The following is a 15,238-nucleotide window of genomic DNA, read 5'->3' on the forward strand; positions in this document are numbered from 1 at the left end:
CGCCACATTTTGACATTTCTCACAAACATAACCACAAAAGTAACAAACACATTTTCGTTATATAATAAGTCCTGGAACTAAATCATGGGTCGTAAAATTCCCGGCCGAAAACACCGCGGAGTCCGCGACCCCGAAAAACAACGAATTGAAAGATTCAAAAGGTACTGTTCCCACATCACAAACCTAACCTCAAACTTACCCACATTTTAGAATAAAAGACAAAATAAACGCACCCCCGACCGATCCAGACGAGCAGCACGTCCCTAAAAGCCTGCAACGCCTCTCCGAACTTCAAAGAAGAGCGAAAAACGGAGATTTTACGCGCAAAAAAACGAAGAAACCGCGACCGAAGGAAATGTTTGAGCAACACCCCGATGAGCCAGATCGCCTCTTTTTGCTGCGGGTTAAGCGCGAGTGTGCTATGATTCAGCACGAGGCCGCCTTTCAGCAAAAATTCGGCGTGGAAGTGAAACGAAACGCGGAAGGAGAGATCGAAGAAGTGAGGAAGCTGCCAAAAGATCCGGTTCAGATGATGCTGAAGGAAGCGCGCAAACAGAAAAAGGGGAAGAACGCGAAAACGAAGGAAAGTAGCGAACCGAGGTTGACGAAATCGCAGAAAAGGCGGCTAAAACTGGCGGAGAGAAAGAAGAAGAAAATGGATGGAAAGGTGGATGGATTTAAAAAGTTTGAAGATAGAGTGAAGTTTGGGGAGCAAGCGCATGCGCCGCCAACGCTGACGGCACCCAAAAAAGTTAAAAATAGGGATGAGGTGCCAAGGGTAAAGTATTGTGAAAATTTAATTTCGAAATCTGAATTTTGTTGTTTTGTAGCCTGGAAAAAAGGATTTGTTGTTAAAGTCGGTGCTTAACAAGACTAGCAACAAAGTTATTGACAGAACTGGGAAGCGGAAAAATCTGCCTAATGCTCTTAGAAGACAACTAGATAAACAACAGAAGGAAATTGTTGACGCCTATAGATCGATAAAAGGAAAAAAACTAAATATATTACAGTGAAACAAACGCAATATATAGAACTATTTTATTAACAAAGTACAAAACTCTTTCGTATCAAAAATATACATAACGCAACATTTTCTTTTAATGAAAATAAATATTTTATTAAGTAAAATGTTAACACAAACTGACTCCAGCTTCTGAGAATTTTTGAATTTGGGTCTCAAGTCCAAGAATTTTGGAAGCTATTGGAGCTACATTAACTAACATCTAACAAAAACATTTTCTTAATATTTCAGTAAACAAAACAGCACTAAGGTAACTTAAAAAATAAGTTCTTGAGATTCATGATCAAAAATTGCTTAAATTGTGTTAATTTCCACGCTTGGATAGGCAACGTAAGGTTGTTTTGACTTTAAAGTCTCATAAATGCCTAACACTAATTCCCGGAAAATGATAGGATTCACGTTTTTACCAACGTGGTATAGAACAAAAAAATCTCCATAAGTGAACTTGTCAATTATGAACGTTGCTTGCTTACTTCCAATAAATCTAGCTTGTGCCATTAATAAGTAAATTCGCAACTTTGGCAGAAAAATAATGAACATACGATAAATCAAAGACAAAACTGTAACAGCAGAAAGAAAAAACAGCCAAAACCACAGCACTATGAACAACTTTTCATTTAAAATATTTAAGGGTAGAACACAAAGAGCGTCAATATTTTGCACTGACCCTGAGGGACCATAGTAATAATACTGGCATTTAGTCAGTTTTGGAAACACCTGGTTCATGGGGTTTACATCACCTTCCATCATCAAACTAAACCCATAGAACGAGAACTGCCCTCCCAGGAACCAGTCCATGAGAAAAATTTGGGACACCTAATAATAAATTATGACGTCGGAAATTTAATTAAAAATGGTTACTTACCACGTTGACTAGATTCAAAATTTCGCACATAACGTACCGAATGGCATACAACTTATGGAAGTATTTACCATTTATTAGGTACTGAATCATTTGGGATTTGGTTGTTGGATTCCAGGCGGCCGTCACTAGAGGAGTGTTCAAATCGCTGACTAACAAACGAATGCGGCCCCCTTCCCATGTCTTCCAGAGATACCGTGGCAAGTAAAACAGGAGAGCTTGGAAGCAGAAAACAATGCAAACCCATTGGTAGTACTTCTGCCAGATGATGCGCTCGTCGTCGTCTTTCATCCAGGGGGCGACTTTTCTACGTTCGTTACCCAGGCCAGGAATGTGACCAGTCTTACCTAAACAAACAATAGTACCAGTACTCAATTTTCAAAAATTTTACCTTTTAGTGTGTCTCTATTGATGTATGTTCCATAAATCCAGCAGTACATCTCAATAACGTGCTTCTTTTCCGCCACATGACACTCAATGGGGTCCCCGAAATACTGCTTACTTGTTAACAAGATCGAAAACACAATTAACATAATCACAGTTAACTTGTAATGCAACCTGAACACATTGTTGTCAGTACGTATTTGTTCTACCTTCACTAAGGACTTAAAAGAGTTCAAAAAGTCCATCATTGTAATTTATTTCAGCGTTTTTCATTGAAACACTCGCACTCTTTCAGATTCAGATGATGACTGAAATGGCGCCAATTCATATACGTTATGACCGCCTACATAAGGACGAATTTTCCATAAAAATCGTCCGCCGAAAAAAGGAAGTTTTTTGTTAGTAATTAAAAGTTTTTACTGGTTTTTTCCTCGTTAATGCTGGTTTTATTGTTATTTACAAGAATCCTTTTATGACATTTCGAACTATATCAAAGTGCCGACGCTCTTGTGTTTTCCAGTAGTGCCACACAAATTTTTGGAAAAATTTAATTTTGACTATTATGTCGTCACATGTCGTATTACCACACAAGAATTGGGAAGATTTTAATTTGACCACGCCGTGATAGTAAAGTTGTGTGCGAGTTCGCACCGTCACACGTAAAAAATCACGATTGTGGGTTTTTCAAAATTCGGATCAAGTGACAAACGCGATATTTTTCGCGCGGTAATTCGAACACAGGTGTCGGCGGAAATGGTGTCCGGGCCGACGCATGCGTACCAACCTGGCAACAACTAGAAATAGACTTAAAAATGGCGTCATGCTTCGACGGTCATTTAGATGTTTGACGAGAATTTCAAGTTGAATCTGTGTGATTTCGAGTGATATTTGTGCGAATTTTTTAATTAAAAGACTTTTACGGATAGGTAAGTCGTCTTTAATTAATACTAACCATGAAATCTGTTACCGCTTCAGTGGGGTTTGTTCGTGAATGGCGTCGTAAAAATTGTCTTTACCACCGCAAGACTGCAAAACCCCGTCTAACAACAATTTTGCTCGATTTCCCCGCATACAACTCCGTCAAATCTTGACAAAAATCGGCGTTGTCCGGTTGCATTGTTGCGATTTATTTTTCGGGGTTGCGAATGTTGCCATCTTGTGGATGACAACATTCGCCCCATTCTGCTGAGGGGGCTGTTGAAAATCGCCACCCGTAAAAGTTCATTGCGTGGTTATCTCAAAGCAAACAGGTTGTGAAACTAAGAAAATCGTTATCGCTGCCGCCGTGCTGTTATCAGATAATTGTGATAGTGCTTGAAATCGGCGGATTTTTGGAAACCCGGGGGTTGAAGGGGCATTGGGGACGTGCGGCGCGTAATCGACACCGCTGCAACCGCTGTCCAAAATAAACATTGTTGTTTTGATGACCCGTGTAGTCTGCGCAGCAACAACAGCATTCTGTTTCTCTAATGCAACACCAATTAGAATTTATGCAATGAGAACGAGTGAATGTATCTTTGAACAACTTTGAAAATACTGTCTAGTTGGATTTGCTTGCGGGCAAGTGGCGGAGCTCCGTTCTTCGCAAATATGCGACCTTGATTGAGTATGCTCCTAACTTACCTACCAACTTACAAGCTGTACTGTTGCCAGGCTCAATGGAAAACACTTTTGATTGTGTCGTCGGCGGCGTCGGAACGCTGCTGACATAGGTTGACGAAGAGCCGACTCTGGCAAGCAGCCAAATGTCAGATGGGATGAGGCTTTTCGAATGTGGATCGGGAAAATCGCGAAAATCCACGTCAATGCGGTGCTGGCTTTCGTATTTTTGTAACGGGATTGACGGTGGTTATGTTTCTGGCACTTTGTAATCGCCGGTTGGTTAATGGGTCTTTGACTCATTAATGACGTTTTTTCTGTTTTTAAATTGGCGAAAATTTTTGCAACTATGACACTTAAATTTCATAGTTATGTAAACTCCGTTTTAGTATCAAAGAGCGAGTTTCAGAAAAAATAGGGAACAAAAATTTGCAAAGAGACGCTCTTTTGTTCTTCGTGAGTCCATATATAGCTTCTGGTGCAACTTCACCATACTTGTACTCTGGTATTTAATTGTCTAAGACTGTGGCTACTGACGAAGCCAATAGGAAACGAAACGTTGGCGTAACTGTGTGATTTATTTTTGTCACATTTGCATAATCAAATTTTTCTTTCGATGATCTCACGCTGCGATTATTATTGTTGCTAAAATTAATTTGCTATTCAAAGATGCATTTGCATGGGATGGTGCTCAATTATCTTGAATCATTCAATGATTTGCCTAATCAGTATATGTAAAATACGTTGATTTTTACTCCTTTTTGGTTTTGTTGTACCAGTATTATTGTAAAATGCAAAAAACTAGAGCTTCATTTGAAACATTATAAATTATATTTATTCTGGAAGGCGATTAGGTAAAACAAACAACGTTTTTGTCGGATTTTGTATTTGATAACATTTTTTTTTTTTGAAATTTTTTAACATACAAATGTGGTAACAAATAATTTCCTATTATCTAAAATGTATTCACAAGGTGCGAACAAATATACACAATAAAGTTTATTTACAAGTTAATCGTGTCCAAAAATAACTTTAATTTTTTGTTCACTAGTTTTTTGAGCTGTGTATGACAAAGTTTACTCATTTTCTAGTAAATTCGAATTAGAAAATGTTTGTCATTAACAATGAAAAAGAATTTTCAGAAAATATACAGGTGTCCCAGATTCCCTGCTCCACTCAGATATCTCAGATCTCAGTTGATCCATAAAATTAAAGTTGAAATTTGAGAAGAATTAATTAACACAAAAGAAATTATGTAACGAATATATTACTAACATTATGTCACTTTTGGGTTACCTGCAAATGACATCAGTTTTATTGTTTCCAAAAAAATGATATATCCGGCAAATGGCTTCTTTCGTTTTTTTTCCTAGAGTTTGAAAAAATCGGTCTCCCATTTCCTTCTGTCGTCTGTCTGTATCGATTTTTATTCGACAGATGATATTTGAAACTACGGACCAATTTTTGTGAAATTTTACAGGTTTGTATTTTGGGAATATCGTGTAGATGTAGATAGTAAAACCAAAATTTGTCTGATCATCTCCACCAACAATTTGAAGACGTCATCTCAAAATTTATCTTGGTAAACCCCATTTAAAACGTACTTCTGTACTTGTACTGTACGTTTACCGTCTTGAGTTTTCATCACAGACATCCAAATTTTCCCACAAAAAAACAGTATAAGCACAATCCGACCATTACCGTGAAATAATGTAGTGGAAATCGCATGGAACTAATTAGCGGAAGTCTGTGGTTCGATTTTCTCATGAGACTTTTTTTTAACTTTATAGGTTATCATATTATTGATAAAATGGCACAGAAAATTTAAAAAATATGTAACACTAACGCTAGTAGGGTCCATCGGACGAATGGCCACTTTAATGTTTTCTGGACGTGTTATAACTAGAGTACGAAATTATAGGTTTCTAGTCTCCGTCCGTGTGCCTTCCGGCTATACAGATTTTTATTAGACGGATAATCTCCGAAACTACGACCGATTGTCGTACTCCTGTACTTATAGTTTATGAATCCACCTTGATTTTGTTTGTTATTATTATTGTTTTTATTGTTTAAATATTCTTTATACGTGCTTAATCGTCGAACTCTTCCAGTATGTAAACATTCATAACCACAGTTAAGCATATATTGATAATATATGTTTTCTCCTTGGTTGTCTTTTTTAAATACTGCAACCCCTTGCACTTTGCGCACCCCACGGCTCATGGGATACGGGGGTTCACACATTTCTTTATTTTAAGTTATGGGGATTATAATAAGAAATAAATTTGTTAAATGAAATTTTGTAATTTTTCGAAGAAACTATATTCGTTCGACTGTGCTTTAGGAGCGGGGAAAGTTCTAAGTATAAGTAAGTATTTTTGTATCAATTAAGTGCTGAAGTTTCTATCTTTTGAAGTACCTAGGAAGAGAATTTTTTCGTTCGCGAAGTACGATTGCTTTATTCGAAAAATTGTAAAACTTGAATTTTGAATTTGTGTGATAACCCATATAAGTTAAAAAAATTGGTCTAAAGAGTTTAGACAGTACTTCCCTCGCTGTCGGAAACGTGACGACTGCATGCCTATTTTGTTTTTTTTTTCGCAGTGGATTTCAAAGAATTCGGTTTTGCAGTACATGATTAAATCAAAAAAATAAATTTACGCATTCATTAATTTTTTTGAGTCACCCTGTATATGCAAATCCAAAAAATATGAATGGAGTGATAAATTACAAGTACAGACTCATCATATTTTTACAGTTTAGATAGGATTTATTCGGCAAACTTTAGAGCTGACGTCATTAATTTTTTGGAGGGGATAAGCAAATATATTTTGACTAAACATTTATTATGCTCTTTATAACCTTAAAACATCTGCAAAATTTCAAAGCATTCGGTTTTGCAGTACATGATTAAATCAAAAAAATAAATTTACGCATTCATTAATTTTTTTGAGTCACCCTGTATATGCAAATCCAAAAAATATGAATGGAGTGATAAATTACAAGTACAGACTCATCATATTTTTACAGTTTAGATAGGATTTATTCGGCAAACTTTAGAGCTGACGTCATCAACTTTTTGGAGGGGATAAGCAAATATATTTTGACTAAACATTTATTATGCTCATTATAACCTTAAAACATCTGCAAGATTTCAAAGCATTCGGTTTTGTAGTTTCTGAGTAAATCAGTAAAATAAATTTACGCTTTTATTAATTTTTTTGAATCACCCTGTATATGCAAATCCAAAAAATATGAATGGAGTGATAGATCACAAGTACAGACTGATCATATTTTGTACATTTTAGATACGATTTATTCGGCAAACTTTCGAGCTGACGTCATCAAGTTTTTGGAGGGATAAGCAAATATATTTTGACTAAACATTTATTATGCTCTTTATGACCTTAAAACATCTGCAAGATTTCAGAGCATTCGGTTTTATAGTTCCTGATTAAATCAATAAAATATATTTACGCATTCATTAATTTTTTTGAGTCACCCTGTATATGCAAATCCAAAAAATATGAATGGACTGATAAATTACAAGTACAGACTCATCATATTTTTACAGTTTAGATAGGATTTATTCGGCAAACTTTCGAGCTGACGTCATCAATTTTTTGGAGGGGATAAGCAAATATATTTTGACTAAACATTTATTATGCTCTTTATAACCTTAAAACATCTGCAAGATTTCAAAGCATTCGGTTTTGTAGTTTCTGAGTAAATCAGTAAAATAAATTTACGCATTCATTAATTTTTTTGAGTCACCCTGTATATGCAAATCCAAAAAATATGAATGGAGTGATAGATCACAAGTACAGACTCATCATATTTTGTACATCTTAGATATGATTTATTCCACAAACTTTTGAGCTGACGTCATCAAGTTTTTGGAGGGGATAAGCAAATATTTTTTGGCTAAAGATTTATGATGCTCTTTATAGCCTTAAAACATCTGCAACATTTCAAAGCATTCTGGTTAGCAGATTAAAAATTAAATTTCAAAATGTTGTTTTATAATTTTGATTTTTTTTCCAAAAATCTGGACGTTTCGGGTGAAAAGTCAATTCGGAGTTGTAAACTACATGTGTAAGACTATGTTATTTTATACAATTGAAAACCCATTTACTATGTACAATTTTGAAGTGACGTCATCGCATTAGTGGTGGGGATGATTAGACAAATTTTGGTTAGCGTTTTACCATCTACATGATATTCTTAATATAAGTACAAAATTTCACAACAATCGGTCGAGTACTTTCGGAGATTATCTGTCTAATAAAAATCCGGGACGGCAGACGGACAGACAGACGGAAATGGGAGACCTATTTCTTCGTCTTCTAGGGGTCATGAAAGATCGAGAAAACGTAAAAGTAGAGAGTCGGCCGACGGACTCGATTACAATACTTCCTTTGCTTACGCTCGGGAAGTAAAAATTGGTCGTAAGTTGTTTCGACAGAACTTCCCTCGCTCCTGAAATACAATGATATTTGTTTTAGTCAGCCTGTATACGCAAATCCAAAAAATATTAATGGAATGATAAATCACAAGTACAGGCACATCATATTCTGTACATTCTAGATAGAATATATTCAGCAAAATTTTGGGGTGAAGTCATCAATTTTTTAGGGGGGGTGAGCAAATTCATTTTGATCAAAAATTTACCATACTTATGATAACTTTAAAACATCTCTAAGATTTCAAAGCATTCGGTTTTGTTGTTCCTGATTAAATTAATAAAATAAATTTACGCAATCATTAATTTTTTTTAGTCACCCTGTTTATGCAAATCCAAAAAATATTAATGTAATGATAAATTGCAAGTACAGACTCATCATATTTTCGACAGTTTAGATATGATTTATTTGGCAAACTTTTGAGCTGACGTCATCAATTTTTTGGAGGGGATAAGTAAATATATTTTGATTAAAAATTTTTCATGCTTATCATAACTATAAACCATCTGCAAGGTTTCGAGGCATTCGATTTACCAGATTCAAAATTAAATTGGAAAATGTTGTTTTATAATTTTCATTTTTTTTTTTCTAAAAATCTGGAAGTTTCGGGTAAAAACTCTATTCGGAGTCATAAACTACATGTACAGGAAAATATTGTTTTACGAAATTTAAATCGTATTATGACAACTTTGAGGTGACTCCAAAGTGTTTATTGGGGATGACTAGAGAAATTTTGGTATCCCGTAGTTTCAGATATTACCTGTAGACTAAAAATCGACACAAACAGAAGCAGACAGATAGACGGAAACGGGGAGATATTTTTTCGTTCATAAAGGATCATGAAACGTCAAGAAAATATGAAAGTAGCCATTTACCGGATGGTTTTGAAGTAAAGAGAAGAAAATTCCATTGTCTAACATATATCATTCTTTTTGAAACGATAAAATTGGTGTCATTTCCGGTCAATTCAAAAACGACAATATTTTTAATATATCCGTTGTATTATGCAAAAAAAATTGATTTAAGGCTATTTCGACCGAACTTCCCTCGCCCTTACAGAATAATCTGACAAATCCAGCTCTTTAATAGTATATTAAGGAACGAGTTTCATAAGACAAATATTGAGGTACGAACCCAAGTTTATAGAACGAGCGGCGAAGCTGCGAGTTATATAAAGGATGAGTGCCACAATGGCCTTATGAACTAGTTATTTATACTATTTTTTCTACCGCGCACGTTTTTTCGCAAAATTTGATTGAATTTTGTCGTGGTTGGTGATGGATTGGTCTTAGACTAACCACGAAATATTTGAGGTTCGAATTTTCACAACAACAACTGTAATTCGAATCAATTTGAGTTTTTGTAAGTTAAAATTGGTTAAAATGTCTTGTGAAGAAATTAGTGGAGTCCTTACGCCTCCGGAAATACGGGAAATTTTAATTTGACATCTACCACGGACATTCACCTGACATTTCTCGTCATGGCTACCAATCTTACCGATTTCAATTACACTAGATCTAGTAAAGAACCCCTTTCGGCTATTAATGAACTGCTGTGACGTCATTTGCGTGCTTTAATAGCTCTATTAGAAACCAAAAAACGTGCGCAGTAGAAAAAAATTATAAAATTTGATTTTACAATTTTCTTGAAATAACCTCTGTAAAGTAAAAATCAGCAGCATAAATAATACCTCCGCAGCCCCTGGGCCGTACGGACAATGTAAAATATATTTAAAGCACTTAACTGACGGGATAAAATGTTCTTCAGCACTAGGTAATGGCAATCTGAAGCTCAAGTGTTGATTTATGTTTATACATCGAAAGAATGTCACGTAGAAATTAGTTTGATTTGAATGAGTTTGTCTTCTCAAAACAGAGGACTAAAATTATTAATTAAACCACAATTGAATCGAATGTTAACAACAATAAAAAATTTGTTATGACGTAATATACAATGCAAGAGAAAGAAAAAAGAAAAAAAAAACGGAAGGCAGAAGTCGGGCATTGAACCCGGGACCTCGGGTTCGAAATTCTGACTTTTATCAATTAGACCATGATCGGGATGTCTTACGCTAATGGTAAACTGTTATCATATCGTGCATTATGTTTTTGCGAAAATTTGGACAGTTAGAGAAAAAACTCAAAACGGATTCGTAGACCACACGTATAGTAATTTATTATTGTATAACAATTACATCAAATAAATGTAGAATTCTTTGAAATGACGTCATCAAATTGTTGGTGCAAATGGTTAGCATTGAACCATCTACATGACATTTCTAATAAACATAAAAATTTGACAACAATCGTGTATAATAAAAATGGATACAGACACCAGACAGACGGACGGAAACGGGAGACTACTTTTTTCGTACTGTAGGGTCATCAAACGTCGAGGAAATATAAAAGTGGCGATTCATCCGATGGGCCCTATCATTATACTTCCTTGGCTTACGCTCGGGAAGTAAAAAGTCGTTAAAACCTCCTTTACTTCCCAAGCAAAACTCAATTTGATGAATCCTAGACGCTTTATACCTTCTAGAACATTAAAAAGTAGGTTTTCCATTTCCGTTTATCTGCCTTCTGGTGGTGATTTGCTAGGTAAATCATATTTAAAATGGGCAAAATTATATCTTTTTTAAATCCATCATAGTTTTTAACCACATACGAGTACATGTAGATTTTTGGAACAAAATTCACAATTTAAGTTGGAATTTTGTACTTTTTAACGTGCTTGTGAATATGGTTAGTTACTAACCAGAATTCTTTTTTTCAATCCTTCTAAGACTTTTTGAGTAAATCTTACTGTAAATATTAGTGTCATGTGTTCTTTTATTTGTGGTTTAGTAATGTATCGATATTTTCGATGTAAAAAAAAATTGTTTTTGCAATATTAGCAAATTCTAAATATACCTTGGCCACAATTTTCACACGGGCCGTTTTTTTAAAATTAGTGAAATTTTTTGCCAGTACCTTTAAAAACAATTTTCGAAATGCGGTTTTCACGACAGTTATTATGTTACTATATCATTACAGTAAAAATTGATGAAATAAATGTTGTTTAATAAGAATGTTTAGAAAAATAAGTCAAATAATTTGATTGATTAACCAAAAAAAAGTTTATGTCTCAAATTCCAAAAAATAGGTCTCATGTTAATACACAAAACTTTCCACGCCTCGTAAGACAAAAAACAGTGGCCCATGAAGAAATTGAAACCGCGACCTTCGTTTATTAGCATGTCGCTGCGACCATCTGAGCTATCGTACGTGTTGTGTTAGTATGAAATGTTGTTATACAATTTTAATTCTTTTGCGAAAATCTAGATTTCTAGTATTAAAAGTCAAGGCGGATTCATAAACCTCAAGTACAGGAGTGTGTCGTTTTATAAAATTTAAGTAGAATTGTATAATTAATAAACTTGTGTAATTTATCTGAGAAGTAGGGCTTGTTTCATTGTTCTACATAACAAAATTAGAAATGTTTAAAAAATAAAAGACTACCGAGTAAAATTAACTGTTTGAAAGTTTCTCGTGTAAAAAAAATATCTTCCTTGTCCATCAATAACAAACACGCACACTTCTACGTGCAACCCATCATAGAAAACCCATGTAAAGGAAGTAAACTTCAATGAAAATTAAATCGTTTGTTGCACCCACACCGTGTCCACGGTTGCTTGCGTCGGTCTTTCAAAGGCGATTTTAATTACACGTTGAACCAAACTAGACTTATCTCGCAACTGTCGTTAGTAAACCCACTCGGGATAAACGACCAAAGCGAAACCACAATAACAAAGCAAAATGTTACATTGTGGTGACCGTTGTGTGATAAACCGCAAACAATTTTCAGCTTTGCGCCACATAATTGCAGGTTGCTAAAAGTTGGCGCGTTGCCAGGACAATTTTTGCGTGGTCTTCCAGGTGGAAGTTGTTAAAATCTGTAACGCGATATGGCGCGAGGATGTGCTTTCGCTGTAAGCGCGAAGAGGAAAAACACGATTTTGTGTTAATACTTGGGTTATTTTATTCAAAAATTATCTCGTAATTGCTTTGTAAGACAAGCTATGGAATCAAATAATCAAATGGTGGCCTCTGACCTGTGAAATCGGCTTCATATCGCCGCAGTTTTTAAGAAACCGTGCCAAGATTAATCAATTATGTGTAACATTTGGTTGTTAAGTTATAATTAATCGCTGTTATCTGGTAAGGCGATAATAGATTTTTAAGGAGCCATATTACTTTTTGATGTTGTTCTTGCTGTCAATTAGCTTGTCGGAATTCCATTAGATTTCGATTTCTGGTCGATTCTCGTTTCGGTTTAAAAATAGAAACTTAATTAAATACTCAGTAATGGGTACATAAAAAACGGTCCAATTTGTGTGATTCGGTGCACTATTGTTTTGGAATTAGACTCACGCAGAAAAGGACAGAGTTACAATGTGGAGATTTCAACCGTTTCCCGATTACGCTGTGCTTGTGGATAAATACGACAAAGCTAATAATCAAACAATGAAAGTCCAGTCGTCTTTTAAGAGTTTACCAAGTGGAATTCCCGCAAGGCTTGGTGAAGACCAGTGTTTCTCGAGCAGATTATCTTTGTAGATTATATTTTATTACCCGTGATTATAGACCAACCATAAGCTGCATCGTTCAAGAATGCACACTGCTAAAGTTATTTCACCTCAGCCAGTCCTTGTATTATTTTTTTTTTGAAACCGATTATGTAGCGCCATTTATCTTTGTCCGATCAGATCTATCAAACACATGGTGACGTAACACCGGTAGTAGATTACATTATTTTTAGCTGATAAGCGCAACATGAGTAAATAATTTAAACAAACAACGCAGTTTTTGTGATAACCAAACCCATGCCTGTCAAAATCAGAGACCCCTGACATTACAAAGAACCTAGCCAGTCTGGTAAAAGCTGTTGCAACAAAAACCTTGCAATAATGCATCGAAGAAGACGCTCACCGGTAGAAACGTTTTGACCTCTTGAAAAAAAACGCAATTGTTTACAAAGAATCGATGACGAAACAAAACCAGGAAGGTTAATCACCTTGATTTTTAAAATGCCAGACATTTGCAAAGAAAATGTGGCGCTATCCACCCGCAAAGAATTTTTATTTTATAAAACCATCTAGCGGAAAAAACCGAACGGTTTGTTAACCTCGCAATTAGCACATCCAGGACAGTTAGAAGTCGATCGCGGTTCTGTTGTTCCGCACGGAGGTTTCATTAAGGCTGTGTTTACGGAAGAAAATTAATGCGAGGGGGGCGGAAGTAATGCGAAAATGTGAGGTGGGTCGATTAAGTTTTGCAAAAAATTGTTATAATGTCTTCAGGCAAAAACTAAATTTGGTCAACTTTGACTTTTAAAGAGATTAGTGTTCGGACTAGTCAACATTTTAAAATCACTGCTTCGACCCTCACATTTTGCATTATCAGAAAAAACAATTGCTTGTGGATGGTGTACGAACGACTCCCGAAGCTTCCGAAGAGTCCCGAAGGATTCCCAACACTACAAGTTGTTAAAAATCGGCTGGAAATAACCGAATGGCTTTTTTCTCACGATGTTGACTTATTGTTACATATTAAAGCTGTGTGAAAATTATCAAACAAATCATTTAATTCATAAAAGGATTGTTGTGTGTCCAAAGATTTAGTCTTCATTATCAGCATAACTGCATCCCACGTGAAGTTTGTACGAACATTTTTGTTCAGAATTAATGCGTTTTACAAACTATGTTTTTGCAAAGATATATAATTTAATTAAAAAAAACACTTTCGGAGAATGAACAATTACATCGTTTTCAGTCAGACGAAAAATTAACAGACTTATTTCAAAAGCCGTGTTTTCAATTAAATTTTCCCCTTTTGTGGAGACTGAATAAGTAAAACAAATTAGTCCTTTGAGGTTCATGTGAAACATTTTTATTAATCTTCACGTGTTGAAATTTACAATATGTCCAAAAAATATACATAGCACAATTTATACAGTGTCTCAATGGCTGAAGTTTACAACAAACTTGTATTTTTTAATGGAACACATATGTTTATAGATTCAGGTTCCTTTATGAAAGAATGAAAAAATCGTTCAGTAGTTTCGGAGATTACCTGTCTAATAAACACGGACAGATAGACGACAAACAGATAAAACCAACAGACCTTTTTTTTCGTACTGTTGGGGTCATGAAACGTCGAGAAAACATGAAAATACACGGTCGCCTAGTGGACTAGATAGATTTAGAACATACTTTAAAAAATTTTATGATAATATTGAGATCCTGAAAAAGTTTGAGAGAAGGTAAAACCTATTGTTGGCAGATGCAGTTACAGTGTCTTTTGAATCCACCTGGTATATATGATTTAATACTTGACAAGATAAGACTGATTTTGGCAAATGACATACCCTCTAAGAAAAGAGGGGGCGGGTGGGTGGGGCTAGGACTTCCTAAGATACGACTGATTTTGGCAAATGACATTCTCTAAGAAAATAAAGGGCGGGTGGGTGGGTGGGGCTAATATTCGTAAAGATAAGAGTGCTTTTGGCAAATGATATACCCTCTAAGAAAATAGAGGATGGGCGGGGGTGGGTGGGGCTAGTGGCTGCTAAGATAAAACTGATTTTGGCAAATGAGATACCTTCTGAGAAAATAGAGGACGGGTGGGCGGGGCTAGTACCTGCTAAAATAACGCCGATTTTGGCAAATGACATATACAAAACTCACTTGACATACACCTTGTAAAACTTTTATGACGTAAGCGGCTTAAGCCCAAGCACCCTTATAAGTCAAACTGGATATTGTATAAACTTAACTCAGTTTTTTTGACTGATTTTGCCAAATGACATACCCTCTAAGAAAATGAAGGATAGAGGGTATATCATTTGGCAAAATCAATCTTATCTTGG

The 15,238-nt window shown here is 35.4% G+C and overlaps 3 protein-coding genes across 6 annotated transcripts in view; 2 read left to right on the plus strand and 1 right to left on the minus strand.

The window, feature by feature from the left end:
* The first annotated feature begins 9 nt into the window (after window positions 1-9).
* On the plus strand, window positions 10-2,331 carry LOC135132696 (coiled-coil domain-containing protein 137). Its single transcript, XM_064060868.1, has 3 exons — window positions 10-161; window positions 211-778; window positions 831-2,331. Exons 1-3 carry the CDS (start codon window positions 85-87, stop codon window positions 1,011-1,013), a joined length of 828 nt encoding a protein of 275 aa, XP_063916938.1. The 5' UTR covers window positions 10-84; the 3' UTR covers window positions 1,014-2,331.
* LOC135132695 (innexin inx2-like) lies at window positions 1,316-2,605 on the minus strand. The gene is made up of 3 exons (XM_064060867.1): window positions 2,275-2,605; window positions 1,887-2,230; window positions 1,316-1,837 (listed from the first exon to the last, which is right to left on the minus strand). Exons 1-3 carry the CDS (start codon window positions 2,513-2,515, stop codon window positions 1,316-1,318), a joined length of 1,107 nt encoding a protein of 368 aa, XP_063916937.1. The 5' UTR covers window positions 2,516-2,605.
* Window positions 2,606-3,067: 462 nt separating this feature from the next.
* Window positions 3,068-15,238, plus strand: part of LOC135132447 (protein Gawky-like) — a 49,698-nt gene continuing 37,527 nt past the window's right edge. For all 4 annotated transcript variants that reach the window (XM_064060540.1, XM_064060544.1, XM_064060543.1 and 1 more), the window contains exon 1: window positions 3,068-3,193. The gene's annotated coding sequence lies outside the window, so the exon portion shown is untranslated. The remainder of the gene's footprint in view (window positions 3,194-15,238) is intronic.

The sequence above is a fragment of the Zophobas morio genome, unplaced genomic scaffold, assembly GCF_036711695.1.
Source record: "Zophobas morio isolate AGI-343-1 ecotype UQ-CSIRO unplaced genomic scaffold, CSIRO_AGI_Zmor_V1 ptg000021l, whole genome shotgun sequence".
Classification (NCBI taxonomy): domain Eukaryota; kingdom Metazoa; phylum Arthropoda; class Insecta; order Coleoptera; family Tenebrionidae; genus Zophobas; species Zophobas morio.